General features: G+C 40.9%; 1 protein-coding gene across 4 annotated transcripts in view; it reads left to right on the top strand.

The window, feature by feature from the left end:
- The window catches only part of CLIC2 (chloride intracellular channel 2), a 108,713-nt gene extending 94,023 nt beyond the window's left edge, over nt 1-14,690 (top strand). For all 4 annotated transcript variants that reach the window (XM_024240641.3, XM_002832325.4, XM_054545281.2 and 1 more), the window contains exons 4-6: nt 12,392-12,498; nt 13,144-13,325; nt 14,419-14,690. In XM_024240641.3, the coding sequence (XP_024096409.1) occupies nt 12,392-12,498; nt 13,144-13,325; nt 14,419-14,580 (451 nt within the window). In that variant the 3' untranslated portion in view covers nt 14,581-14,690. The remainder of the gene's footprint in view (nt 1-12,391; nt 12,499-13,143; nt 13,326-14,418) is intronic.
- The last annotated feature ends 396 nt before the right edge of the window (nt 14,691-15,086 follow it).

Genomic DNA, 15,086 nt, shown 5'->3' with positions numbered 1-15,086 from the left:
TGGAGCTACAGGCTATTATTCTTAGCAAACTAACACAGGAACAGAAATCCAAATACTACATGTTCGCACATATAAGCGGGAGCTAAATGATGAGAACTCATGAACACAAAGAAGGGAATAATACACACTGGGGTGTTCTTGAGGGTGGAGGGTTGGAGGAGGGAAAGGAGCAGAAAAGATAACAACTGGGTACTGAGCTTAATACCTTGGTGATGAAATAATCTATACAACAAATTCCCATGACATGAGTTCACCTATGTAACAAACCTTCACATGTATCCAAAACCTAAAATAAATTTTTTTAATGAAACAAATATGGTTTTTGGGGGGCCTCCTGTTTCGGCTTTGGAGCCCCCCTCCCTCTGTCTCAGTACGGGGGAGTTTCTTCCTTCTGTCTTCTCCCTTCCTTCTTGCCTATTAAACTCTCTGCTCCTTAAAACCAAAAGAAAAAAGAAAGAAAGAAAGAAATATGGTTTTTATTTTTCTCACATAAGAAACTCAGAATGAACCTGGGATGATAGCTCCGTAATTTCATTAGGGATTTCAACTCCTAATCCTTCTTCTCTGCCATCCTTCAAGTGAGGCTTCCAGTCTCAAAGTTAACTCATGGTGACAATATGTCTGCTGGAACTCCAGGCAACAGATCTAATATACAAGCCAGCTCTAAGGAGTTTTCACGGAAGCCACACCCAAACATTTCCATTTACAGCTCATTGTCCAGAGGTAATTCATGTGGTTATATCTAAGTAGTGGTATATAAGTGTGTTATCTGCCATAGTTTGCCCCTCTGACCACCCAGATAAATGTATGTATCCCTCTTCTCATATACGGAACACACAGTTACTACAGTCAGCTCAAAGTCCAGGACCTTCGGATGATGTGCAATATCTCCATTAGATACTAATGGTCAAGCAGTCAAACATATTAAAAATTATCTCCACCCACTCTTTGACACACCCATTTTTAAAAGTGAAGATTCGATAACACACAACCACCACTGGTTCATACTAGTTCATAATAGTTACCATGACTTGAAAAAAGACTGAAATATTGTTTCTAAGTTTTATTGTTACAAACACTGCTAAAAGGAATTGTCTTTTTACAAGGCCCTCCACAATGGTTAGTCTTCTATATTGCTGGATATGGGAACCCTTCCATATGAACTTTGTTTTATCTACTTTTTAAAAGCCTTGTAAACACCCACATTAATGGAAATGGTGGAGTAAGGAATTCCAGAGCTCCATTCTTTCATAAAAAGAATGAATAGGATGGCAAAACTGTCAGAAGCAACTTTTTCAGAACTCTAGAATCTAAGCAAAAATTACAGCAGCCAGGAGAACACTTAATGAATAAAAAAATCTAAATTTCAGTGAGAGTTCTGTGGCATTTTTGGTTACCTTGATACCATCCTCCAACCCTCAGCCCATCAAAAGCCTTAAAAATGGCAGCTTATATTGCAGGTGCAGGTTACTGGTACCAGAGGAAGTGATATTGACCTTATTTTCAATGAACTGTGATTGTGTGGTTTGACCTATCTGGTGGTTCCCTGAAGGATTACCTCAATGGTTTACCTTTTTGTCACCTGCACTAGAGCTTCCCCAGGGCTGAGGCACCTTCCCTGGTGGTGGTTGTGGAAAGAATTTTAAAGCAAATGTATTAGTCACAGCTACACAGAACAAGGAATAACATTTGGGAAAAGCAATAGACAAATTGAAAAATCCCAGGAAGGGCCAGGCGCGGTGGCTCACACCTGTAATCCCAGCACTTTGGGAGGTCGAGGCGGGCAGGTCACCTGAAGTCAGGAGTTCATGACCAGCCTGGCCAACACAGAGAAACCCCATCTCTACTAAAAACACAAAATTAGCTGGGCATGGTGGCGCATGCCTGTAATCCTAGCTACTCGGGAGGCTGAGGCAGGAGAATCGCTTGAACCCGGGAGGCAGAGGTTGTGGTGAGCCGAGATTGTGCCATTGCACTCTAGCCTGGGCATGGACAACAAGAGCAAAACTCCATCTCAAAAAAAAAAAAAAAAAAAAAAAAAAAATCCCGGGAAGAAAGAGGCTGAGATACTTGGGGGATGCTTAGGGAAATAATGGCTTCAAAACATTTTATGTATTCTGAGGACTATAGAAGACTAGGCATGGACCCATTTCTAGATGTGTGCTCACAAAAGAACTGAGAAGACTAGGCTCTCAATTCTGGCTAAATTTCAGGCACTGCACAAGCAGAAAATGAAGGCTAATGCAGAACTTTAAACTGTGTAGCTAAGCAATGAAGGAGAGCCCCAACACAGAACCAGCCCTCAAAAACTAAGAAAGCTTTTTGTTTTCATAGTTTGTTTCTTTGTTTTGCTTCCAGGAGTTTAATAAAATCTCTGTAAAATCAATAACTGACTAAAGCTAATGGAACAAATATTTCAGAGGCCACACATACCAAAAAAATAGGCTTTACAAAATTAGTTAAGAAAATTAACTAAACCAACAACAACCACAATAAGCAGCAACAACAAGACCAGGGGACTGGGAGAATCAATCAGATTTCCAGAGTTTCTACATTATAACATTCAAAACATCTGGTTTTCAAGAAAAAAAAACTGAGGCATGTGAGGAAACAAGAAAGTATGGCAAGGACAAAAAACCAAACACCGCATGTTCTCACTCATAGGTGGGACTTGAACAATGAGAACACTTGGACACAGGATGGAGCATCACACACCAGGGCCTGTCAGGGGGCGGGGAGGTATAGCATTAGGAGATATACCTAATGGGTGCAGCACACCAACATGGCACATGTATACATATGTAAAAAACCTGCATGTTGTGCGCATGTACCCTAGAACTTAAAGTATAATAAAAAAAAAGAAATGAAAACAATACATTGCATAGATGAAATACGATCATACATTTATAGCATTTAGCACAATTCCTGACACAATAAAATACTCAATAAAACAACAACAAAAAAAAAGAAAAACCCACAGCTGACATTGTACTCAATAGTGAAGGACTGAAGTTTTTCCCCTTAAGATCAGAAACAAGACAAGGATGTTCATTATGGTTGGAAAAAATACTTGATATAATTTCAATCTTCTTAAGTGGTTTAGAATTGTTTTGTGGCCTAACGTATGATCTATCCTGGTGAATATTCTGTATGCACTTGAAAATAATGTGTATTCTGCTACTGTTGCCCAAAATCTGGGGTTGAAGAAGCCAGCTTAGTACTGGGTTGGGCCTGAAGCCTGGGGCTCTGTGGGTCAGTTTTTTGGGCTCAGTTGGAACCTGGTCTGGGCCTGAAGCCTGAGCTTGAATGGGCCGGCCTGAAATCTGGGGCCACCAGGGATGGCCTGGAGTCTGTACCCATGAGGGCTGTATTGGAGGCTGAATGTTTGGATGCTGACCTGGTACCTGAGGCCATGGGGGCCAGCCTGGAGCTGAGGTCCGTGGGTGTCCATGTGGCACTGGGACAGACCCAAAGCCTGGGAGTGTGAAGGCCAGCCTGGAGCTGAGTTGGTCTGGATACTGGGTCTGTGGGTATTGGCCTTAAACTGGGGTCCAAAGGTGCTAGTCTTGTGATGGAGAGGGCCTGAAAGCTGAGTCTGGGGGTACAGTGGCTGTCCTGAAGCAAAGGGGCTGTGTTGGAGGGGTGCAAGCCTGGAGGTATGATATGGTGCTGAAGGAATGATATGGTGCTGAAGGAAGTCTGGAGTCCGGGGCTACTGGCCCAGGGCTGGGAGACTGCATCTGCAGGAATGGCCTGGACATTGGGGCTACAAGGGCTGGCCTACTGCCCAAGTCTGTGGGGACCAGCCTAAAGTCTGGGGTAATCATGGCCTGTCCAGGGCTAGACTTTACTGTGTTGGGCCCAATGTTTGGGTCTGAGGCAAAGTCTGGTGTTCACTTACCTCTTCTTCTCCCAAGCAAAGGGCATCTCTCTCCATACTGTGGGTTGGATTATACTGTGTAATTTAAAACTGTCCTGCTAAAGCGAAAAATAAAACAAAAAAGAGAAGTAGTGAGGTTAGGGAAAGGAGTGATGTTGCAATGTTACAATTGAGCGTCCAAGAGAAAGGCTTCACTTAGAAAGAGATACCCATGAAAAAGACCTGAAAGAAAAGTGGGAGCAAGGCATGGCCATGTGTCCCCCTCATCTACGGGCAGACCAAGTTAAAAGGCTCTGGGGTAGGAGCTTTCCAGGCCTATTTGAATGATAGCAAGAAGGTCTGTGTCATAATTGAGCGAGTGAGGGATATGAGAGAAGAGAGGTAAGGTGGGATCACATCATGTGGATCCTTGTAGGCTACTGTAATGAGTTAGGCTGTGACTCAGTAAGATGAGACGACTGCAGACTACTGAGTAGGGGAAAGCCATCACTCTGGCTTCTGGGTGGTTAATAGACTGGGTGGGAAAGAAGGTGGTTCATATCATGTGGGTCCTTGTAGACCACTATGAGCACTTGGGCTCTAACTCTGAGATAAGGACATTGCAGGGTAATGAGTACGGAAAAGACATGACATGACTTACATTTTAACATGATTGCTCTGTCTATGGGTGGAGAATATTCCACGTGTATGAGGGACAAGTATGGGAGTAGGGAGAATAGTCAGGAGGCTGTTACAGTAATATAGGCTTTGGACTGGGTGGGGGCGGGGGAGTGGACAGATTCTGGATACATTTTGAAAGGTAAGCTGACCAGAGTTGCTGATAGATCAAATGTAGAGTTAGAGGGAAGAAGAGGAATCAAGGAAGATACCTAAGTTTTTGACCTGACCATTTCTAGCTTCCAGTGAGTTTTTTTTTTTAATGAAAAGGAATTGAGTGTTTTAGCCTTTGTTTGTATTATATATATTTAAGGTATATCACATGATGTCTTGATATACATATATAGTGAAATGATTACTACAGTCAAGCAAATTAACGTATCCATCGCTTCATATAGTTACTTTTTTGTATGGTTAGAGCACCTAAAATCTACCCTTTGCAAATTTTCAGTATACAATAGTATTAGTCCTCATATTATACATTATATCTCTAGACTTACTCATTCTACGTAACTGCAACTTTGTACCCTTCAACTTACATCTCCCTATTTCCTCCCCCCACTGCCCCTGGTAATCACTGCTCTATTCTTTTTTCTATATATTTGACCTTTTAAAGATGCCACACATAAGTGACATCATGGAGTATTTGTCTTTCTGTGCCTGGCTTATTTCACTTAACATAACGTCCTCCAGGCTCATCCACGTTGTTGCAAATGACAGGATTTCATTCTTTTTAAGGCTGATTAATATTCTATTACATATATACATATATATATATATCTCACAATTTCTATATCCATTCCTCTGTTGATGGGAACTTAGGTTGTTTCTATATGTTGGCTTTTGTGAATAATGCTGCAGTGAACATGGGAGCACAGATATCTCCATGAGGTGCTGATTTTTTATTGAATACTTTTCTGTATCTAGTCATTATCAAATGGGTTTTCTTATTTGATTTGTTAATGTGGTGAATTATATTATTAATTTTTTTTGGCCCCACCCCTCTTTTTTTTTTCTTTTATTTATTTATTATTATTATACTTTAGGTTTTAGGGTACATGTGTGCAATGTGCAGATTAGTTACATATGTATACATGTGCCATGCTGGTGCACTGCACCCACTAACTCGTCATCTAGCATTAGGTATATCTCCCAATGCTATCCCTCCCCCCTCCCCCCACCCCACAACAGTCCCCAGAGTGTGATGATCCCCTTCCCGTGTCCATGTGTTCTCATTGTTCAATTCCCACCTATGAGTGAGAATATGCGGTGTTTGGTTTTTTGTCCTTGTGATAGTTTACTGAGAATGATGATTTCCAATTTCATCCATGTCCCTACAAAGGACATGAACTCATCTTTTTTTATGGCTGCATAGTATTCCATGGTGTATATGTGCCACATTTTCTGAATCCAGTCTATCATTGTTGGACATTTGGGTTGCTTCCAAGTCTTTGCTATTGTGAATAATGCCGCAATAAACATACGTGTGCATGTGTCTTTATAGCAGCATGATTTATAGTCCTTTGGGTATATACCCAGTAATGGGATGGCTGGGTCAAATGGTATTTCTAGTTCTAGATCCCGGAGGAATCGCCACACTGACTTCCACAAGGGTTGACGTAGTTTACAGTCCCACCAACAGTGTAAAAGTGTTCCTATTTCTCCACATCCTCTCCAGCACCTGTTGTTTCCTGACTTTTTAATGATTGCCATTCTAACTGGTGTGAGATGGTATCTCATTGTGGTTTTGATTTGCATTTCTCTGATGGCCAGTGATGGTGAGCATTTTTTCATGTGTTTTTTGGCTGCATAAATGTCTTCTTTTGAGAAGTGTCTGTTCATGTCCTTTGCCCACTTTTTGATGGGGTTGTTTGTTTTTTTCTTGTAAATTTGTTGGAGTTCATTGTAGATTCTGGATATTAGCCCTTTGTCAGATGAGTAGGTTGTGAAAATTTTCTCCCATTTTGTAGGTTGCCTGTTCACTCTGATGGTAGTTTCTTTTGCTGTGCAGAAGCTCTTGAGTTTAATTAGATCCCATTTGTCAATTTTGGCTTTTGTTGCCATTGCTTTTGGTGTTTTAGACATGAAGTCCTTGCCCATGCCTATGTCCTGAATGGTAATGCCTAGGTTTTCTTCTAGGGTTTTTATGGTTTTAGGTCTAACGTTTAAGTCTTTAATCCATCTTGAATTGATTTTTGTATAAGGTGTAAGGAAGGGATCCAGTTTCAGCTTTCTCCGTATGGCTAGCCAGTTTTCCCAGCACCATTTATTAAATAGGGAATCCTTTCCCCATTGCTTCTTTTTCTCAGGTTTGTCAAAGATCAGATAGTTGTAGATATGTGGCATTATTTCTGAGGGCTCTGTTCTGTTCCATTGATCTATATCTCTGTTTTGGTACCAGTACCATGCTGTTTTGGTTACTGTAGCCTTGTAGTATAGTTTGAAGTCAGGTAGTATGATGCCTCCAGCTTTGTTCTTTTGGCTTAGGATTGACTTGGCAATGCGGGCTCTTTTTTTGTTCCATATGAACTTTGAAGTAGTTTTTTCCAATTCTGTGAAGAAAATCATTGGTAGCTTGATGGGGATGGCATTGAATCTGTAAATTACCTTGGGCAGTATGGCCATTTTCATGATATTGATTCTTCCTACCCATGAGCATGGAATGTTCTTCCATTTGTGTCCTCTTTTATTTCCTTGAGTAGTGGTTTGTAGTTCTCCTTGAAGAGGTCCTTCACATCCCTTGTAAGTTGGATTCCTAGGTATTTTATTCTCTTTGAAGCAATTGTGAATGGGAGTTCACTCATGATTTGGCTCTCTGTTTGTCTGTTGTTGGTGTATAAGAATGCTTGTGATTTTTGTACATTGATTTTGTATCCTGAGACTTTGCTGAAGTTGCTTATCAGCTTAAGATTTTGGGCTGAGACAACGGGGTTTTCTAGATATACAGTCATGTCATCTGCAAACAGGGACAATTTGACTTCCTCTTTTCCTAATTGAATACCCTTTATTTCCTTCTCCTGCCTAATTGCCCTGGCCAGAACTTCCAACACTATGTTGAATAGGAGTGGTGAGAGAGGGCATCCCTGTCTTGTGCCAGTTTTGAAAGGGAATGCTTCCAGTTTTTGCCCATTCAGTATGATATTGGCTGTGGGTTTGTCATAGATAGCTCTTATTATTTTGAGATACGTCCCATCAATACCTAATTTATTGAGAGTTTTTAGCATGAAGCCTTGTTGAATTTTGTCAAAGGCCTTTTCTGCATCTATTGAGATAATCATGTGGTTTTTGTCTTTGGTTCTGTTTATATGCTGGATTACATTTATTGATTTGCGTCTATTGAACCAACCTTGCATCCCAGGGATGAAGCCCACTTGATCATGGTGGATAAGCTTTTTGATGTGCTGCTGGATTCGTTTTGCCAGTATTTTATTGAGGATTTTTGCATCAATGTTCATCAGTGATATTGGTCTAAAATTCTCTTTTTTGGTTGTGTCTCTGCCCGGCTTTGGTATCAGGATGATGCTGGCCTCATAAAATGAGTTAGGGAGGATTCCCTCTTTTTCTATTGATTGGAATAGTTTCAGAAGGAATGGTACTAGTTCCTTCTTGTACCTCAGGTAGAATTCGGCTGTGAATCCATCTGGTCCTGGACTCTTTTTGGTTGGTAAGCTATTGATTATTGCCACAATTTCAGATCCTGTTATTGGTCTATTCAGAGATTCAACTTCTTCCTGGTTTAGTCTTGGGAGAGTGTATGTCTCGAGGAATTTATCCATTTCTTCTAGATTTTCTAGTTTATTTGCATAGAGGTGTTTGTAGTATTCTCTGATGGTAGTTTGTATTTCTGTGGGATCGGCGGTGATATCCCCTTTATCATTTTTTATTGCATCTATTTGATTCTTGTCTCTTTTTTTCTTTATTAGTCTTGCTGGCAGTCTGTCAACTTTGTTGATCCTTTCAAGAAACCAGCTCCTGGATTCATTAAGTTTTTGAAGGGTTTTTTGTGTCTCCATTTCCTTCAGTTCTGCTCCGATTTTAGTTATTTCTTGCCTTCTGCTAGCTTTTGAATGTGTTTGCTCTTGCTTTTCCAGTTCTTTTCATTGTGATGTTAGGGTGTCAGTTCTGGATCTTTCCTGCTTTCTCTTGTGGGCATTTAGTGCTATAAATTTCCCTCTACACACTGCTTTGAATGCATCCCAGGGATTCTGCTATGTTGTCTTGGTTCTCGTTGGTTTCAAAGAACATCTTTATTTCTGCCTTCATTTCGTTATGTACCCAGTAGTCATTCAGGAGCAGGTTGTTCAATTTCCATGTAGTTGAGTGGTTTTGAGTGAGATTCTTAATCCTGAGTTCTAGCTTGATTGCACTGTGATCTGAGAGATAGTTTGTTATAATTTCTGTTCTTTTACATTTGCTGAGGAGTGCTTTACTTCCAACTATGTGGTCAGTTTTGAAATAGGTGTGATGTAGTGCTCAGAAGAATGTATATTCTGTTGATTTGGGGTGGAGAGTTCTGTAGATGTCTATTAGGTCCGCTTGGTGAAGAGCTGAGTTCAATTCCTGGCTATCCTTGTTGACTTTCTGTCTCGTTGATCTGTCTAATGTTGACAGTGGGGTGTTAAAGTCTCCCATTATTAATGTGTGGGAGTCTAAGTCTCTTTGTAGGTCACTCAGGACTTGCTTTATGAATCTGGGTGCTCCTGTATTGGGTGCATATATATTTAGGATAGTTAGCTCTTCTTGTTGAATTGATCCCTTTACCATTATGTAATGGCCTTCTTTGTCTCTTTTGATCTTTGTTGGTTTAAAGTCTGTTTTATCGGAGACTAGGATTGCAACCCCTGCCTTTTTTTGTTTTCCATTTGCTTGGTAGATCTTCCTCCATCCTTTTATTTTGAGCCTATGTGTGTCTCTGCACGTGAGATGGGTTTCCTGAATACAGCACACTGATGGGTCTTGAGTCTTTATCCAATTTGCCAGTCTGTGTCTTTTAATTGGAGCATTTAGTCCATTTACATTTAAAGTTAATATTGTTATATGTGAATTTTATCCTGTCATTATGATGTTAGCTGGTTATTTTGCTCGTTAGTTGATGCAGTCTCTTCCTAGTCTCGATGGTCTTTACATTTTGGCATTATTTTGCAGCGGCTGGTACTGGTTGTGCCTTTCCATGTTTAGCGCTTCCTTCAGGAGCTCTTTTAGGGCAGGCCTGGTGGTGACAAAATCTCTCAGCATTTGCTTGTCTGTGAAGTATTTTATTTCTCCTTCACTTATGAAGCTTAGCTTGGCTGGATATGAAATTCTGGGTTGAAAATTCTTTTCTTTAAGAATGTTGAATATTGGTCCCCTCTCTCTTCTGGCTTGTAGAGTTTCTGCCGAGAGATCAGCTTTAGTCTGATGGGCTTCCCTTTGAGGGTAACCCGACCTTTCTCTCTGGCTGCCCTTAACATTTTTTCCTTCATTTCAACTTTGGTGAATCTGACAATTATGTGTCTTGGAGTTGCTCTTCTCGAGGAGTATCTTTGTGGCGTTCTCTGTATTTCCTGAATCTGAATGTTGGCCTGCCTTGCTAGATTGGGGAAGTTCTCCTGGATAATATCCTGCAGAGTGTTTTCCAGCTTGGTTCCATTCTCCCCATCACTTTCAGGTACACCAATCAGACGCAGATTTGGTCTTTTCACATAGTCCCATATTTCTTGGAGGCTTTGCTCGTTTCTTTTTTTTCTTTTTTCTCTAAACTTCCCTTCTCGCTTCATTTCATTCATTTCATCTTCCATGGCTGATACCCTTTCTTCCATTTGATCACATCGGCTCCTGAGGCTTCTGCATTCTTCATGTAGTTCTCGAGCCTTGGTTTTCAGCTCCATCAGCTCCTTTAAGCACTTCTCTGTATTGGTTATTCTAGTTATACATTCTTCTAAATTTTTTTCAAAGTTTTCAACTTCTTTGCCTTTGGTTTGAATATCCTCCCGTAGCTCAGAGTAATTTGATTGTCTGAAGCCTTCTTCTCTCAGCTCGTCAAGGTCATTCTCCGTCCAGCTTTGATCCGTTGCTGGTGAGGAACTGCGTTCCTTTGGAGGAGGAGAGGTACTCTGCTTTTTAGCGTTTCCAGTTTTTCTGCTCTGTTTTTTCCCCATGTTTGTGGTTTTATCTACTTTTGGTCTTTGATGATGGTGATGTACAGATGGGTTTTTGGTGTGGATGTCCTTTCTGTTTGTTAGTTTTCCTTCTAACAGACAGGACCCTCAGCTGCAGGTCTGTTGGAGAACCCGGCGGGCCTTGTGAGGTGTCAGTCTGCCCCTGCTGGGGGGTGCCTCCCAGTTAGGCTGCTCGGGGGTCCGGGGTCAGGGACCCACTTGAGGAGGCAGTCTGCCCGTTCTCAGATCTCCAGCTGCGTGCTGGGAGAACCACTGCTCTCCTCAAAGCTGTCAGACAGGGACATTTAAGTCTGCAGAGGTTACTGCTGTCTTTTTGTTTGTCTGTGCCCTGCCCCCAGAGGTGGAGCCTACCGAGGCAGGCAGGCCTCCTTGAGCTGTGGTGGGCTCCACCCAGTTCGAGCTTCCCGGCTGCTTTGTTTACCTAAGCGAGCCTGGGCAATGGCGGGCGCCCCTCCCCCAGCCTCGCTGCCGACTTGCTGTTTGGTCTCAGACTGCTGTGCTAGCAATCAGCGAGACTCCGTGGGCGTAGGACCCTCTGAGCCAGGTGCGGGATATACTCTCCTGGGGCACCGTTTTTTAAGCCCGTCGGAAAAGCGCAGTATTGGGGTGGGAGTGACCCGATTTTCCAGGTGCTGTGTGTCACCCCTTTCTTTGACTAGGAAAGGGAACTCCCTGACCCCTTGCGCTTCCCGAGTGAGGCAATGCCTCGCCCCTGCTTGGGCTGGCGCACGGTGCACTCACCCACTGACCTGCGCCCACTGTCTGGCACTCCCTAGTGAGATGAATCTGGTACCTCAGATGGAAATGCAGAAATCACCCGTCTTCTGCGTCACTCACGCTGGGAGCTGTAGACCGGAGCTGTTCCTATTCGGCCTTCTTGGCTCCTCCTCCGTGAATTATATTATTACATTATTTTATTTAATTATGCTAACTGAGCTTTGTATTACTAAGAGAGGATATCTTGGCTATTTTTTTCCCATTTTCTCCATCCTATTTATTCCATCATTTGTTTTATAAGTTGTAATATTTGAAACCATATTTTTCTTTTTCTTTTCTTTTTTTTTCTTTTTGAGACTGAGTTTCACTTTTGTCCCCCAGGCTGGAGTGCAATGGCACAATCTCAGCTCACTGCAACCTCCATCTCCCAGCTTCAATCAATTCTCCTGCCTCAGCCTCCCGAGTAGCTGGAACTACTGGCGCCCGCTACCACGCCCAGCTAATGTTTGTATTTTTAGTAGAGACAAGGTTTCACCATGTTGGCCAGGCTGGTCTCAAACTCCTGACCTTCTGGTGATCCACCCACCTCAGCCTCCCAAAGTGCTGGGATTACGGGCGTGAGCCACTGCGCCTGGCCAAAACCATATTTTTCTACTACTCATGTCTGAAAATGTATTGTCCTGACATTATATCTTCTGACAAATAGGCTTTTAGGAACAAGTATGGAAACCACCATTTGAAACATTGTTTCTACAGATAAATGAGCTTTGGATTCCAGACAACTGATTTCCCGGTGAACTTTAGAAGCTAAAGTATTCTGAGATTGGAAAAAATATAAACTTCTACTGAGAGACTTCTAAGGGTGTTTAGTTTCCAGCACAATGTTCCAGAACTTCCATTTTCAGTATAGTGCAAGCTAGGGCACCTGGTCTCTGTCATGTTATGTGCAAATGATAGTTGACTCATGTTTCTTTTTAAGGTACCCTCACCTGAGTCCCAAGTACAAGGAGTCTTTTGATGTGGGCTGTAACCTCTTTGCCAAGTTTTCTGCATACATTAAGAATACACAAAAGGAGGCAAATAAGAGTAAGATACCTTTCTTTAAATCTCTATTTTTCTCTCACTCTTCATATTCTAACTCAGCAAAAATAGAATTTTCCTGAATATATAGTATATTTTGGGGACTGGCCTAGTCTTCCCCTCATTCTCTATACTCTCCTCTGAAATTCCCTTGCATGAAGTTTTATTAGATTTAGAACTCAAGATTCAATATAGCAATTACCAACATAGCTCAATTAGAATATTGACATACCAGGTGTGAACTAACTGCAGGACTATGTACCTTTAAGGTTTCTTAAACTGTGGCACCTACCATTTCCCACGAACATTCTTAAATAGGTTTATTATCCTCTGAGTCACAAGAACTGTGTTTTTTCTTTCACTTTCTAGCTCTTCTGAGTTGGATAACATGTATCACTTTTCTTTCTTTCTTTTACTCTCCTGCCAATGCACCTCCCTAAGAAAAGCCCAAAAGATTTACACTCACTATTTGATCTTACTTTGTCTTATCAGTGAGTAGCTGAGCATTCTAAATAGTTAACTAGATATTGAAGAGCCAGTGTAAGTAATATGTATAGATAGAGGTGTCTAAATGTGTGGAAAGCATATTTAGAATGTATTTAGTCAAAAGACAATACGTTTACAAGTAATTCTATTACTTCATTGCCCCAGATTTTGAAAAATCTCTGCTCAAAGAATTCAAGCGTCTGGATGACTATTTAAACACCCCACTTCTGGATGAAATTGATCCAGACAGTGCTGAGGAACCCACAGTTTCCAGAAGACTATTCTTGGATGGGGACCAGCTAACACTGGCTGATTGTAGCTTGTTACCCAAGCTGAACATTATTAAAGTAAGTCTTTACAGGGCAGGCTGAATGGGTGGGAGGGGTTTGCCAGTTGCCAGCACAAAGCATAGTGACCTTCCAGTGTGGTATTATTATATTATAGCTTTGTCATTATCATCATCATCATCATGTGTACTATATACATCTCTTTTCTCTTTAGAGGGAAGATCCATAATGTTCTCTTCTGGGAAGTATTAAAACTTGTTTCTTTCTTTTTTTCTTTTTTGAGATAGGGTCTTGCTCTGTCACCCAGGTTGGAGTGCAGTGGCATGATCAAGGCTTATTGCAACCCCCACCTCCAAGGCTCAAGCAGTCCTCCCACCCCACTCTTGAGTAGCTGGGACTACAGGCGCGTGCCACCACGCCTGGCTAATTTTTTGTACTTTTTGTAGAGACAGGGTTTCACCATGTTGCACAGGCTGGTCTTGAACTCCTGGGCTCAAGTGATCCGCCTGCCTTGGACTCCCAAAGTGTTGGGATTACAGGCATGAGCCACCGTGCCCAGCCAAAACTTGTTTCTTCCTTTCTAAATCAGAAGGTATTTTCCACTGTCTTATTTTGTAAAGGATAATAATATTACCTATTTTACAGAATTAAGAGAATTAAATAAATTAAAGCATTTAAAATGCTTAGAACAGTGCCTAGATCATAATAGGGAATAACCAATTTGGGATATTAGTATTATGATGAATTAATCATAAATTTAATAAATATTTATTGCATAGACTTATGCAGAATTTACCCTTTGAGTCCTATGCCAAACACAGAAAATACATAAAGAAATAAGACATAGGACTCTAAATAAACTCTTAATCTAGTGGTGGTGGATATGTGCTCATTTTCTGTGCTTCCTTCCTCTAAATATAGTCATAATTAAATACGGAATCAATATAAACATGATTGTAAGCATGTAGTTTTGTCAACATTTGTAGACAAAACATCAAAATAGTCCAAGATTTGAGTCTACTTCATAGTTTATTTTATAGTGCTTTTTGTGTCGATAAGATGCCTTTGATAATCTTGACTTCTAAGATACATTTCTACATAGTAGACATATTACTGATGCCTTTCTTTTTCCTCTTTTTTTGCAAAATTCTAGGTTGCTGCCAAGAAATATCGTGACTTTGACATTCCAGCAGAATTCTCAGGAGTCTGGCGTTATCTCCACAATGCCTATGCCCGTGAAGAATTTACCCACACGTGTCCTGAAGACAAAGAAATTGAAAATACTTACGCGAATGTGGCTAAACAGAAGAGTTAGGAGAGCTCTTACAGGAGAAAAGGCTATATTTGTGATCAGATTTTACTTATTGACATATTGGAAAGGTTTTTGCAAATAAGAATATGAAAAATACTGTTTCTTCTATCCAACACTCTTGTGAAAAGGACCTCTGTATTTTCTGTTAGCCATAAACAATCTGTCCACTGTATTTTACAGGTCTTCATACTTTTACTTAATTTTCTTTATTTGTATGGCAAACCACTGCAATCCTGAACGACATGGAAAGCATCACGATCTTTTGTCCTTTGCTTGAATTCCTGCAATGCATACATATAAGCTAAACAGATGTCTGCAGTTATAAATGTCATAAGTAGAGGTACAATCTCACCCTGCTCCTTAGAAACATTTCCATATAAATCGCTAAAATAATTTCACATTTTTGTTAGTTTAATATATACATGAGTTTATTTCTGATATAAATAATAAATTCAGAGTGAGCATATCAGAGAGGCAAATTCTTAAAGAATGATTTTTTAAATCAGCTC

The sequence above is a fragment of the Pongo abelii genome, chromosome X (genome assembly GCF_028885655.2).
Source record: "Pongo abelii isolate AG06213 chromosome X, NHGRI_mPonAbe1-v2.0_pri, whole genome shotgun sequence".
Lineage (NCBI taxonomy): Eukaryota > Metazoa > Chordata > Mammalia > Primates > Hominidae > Pongo > Pongo abelii.
This window is presented reverse-complemented; position numbering and strand designations above follow the sequence as displayed.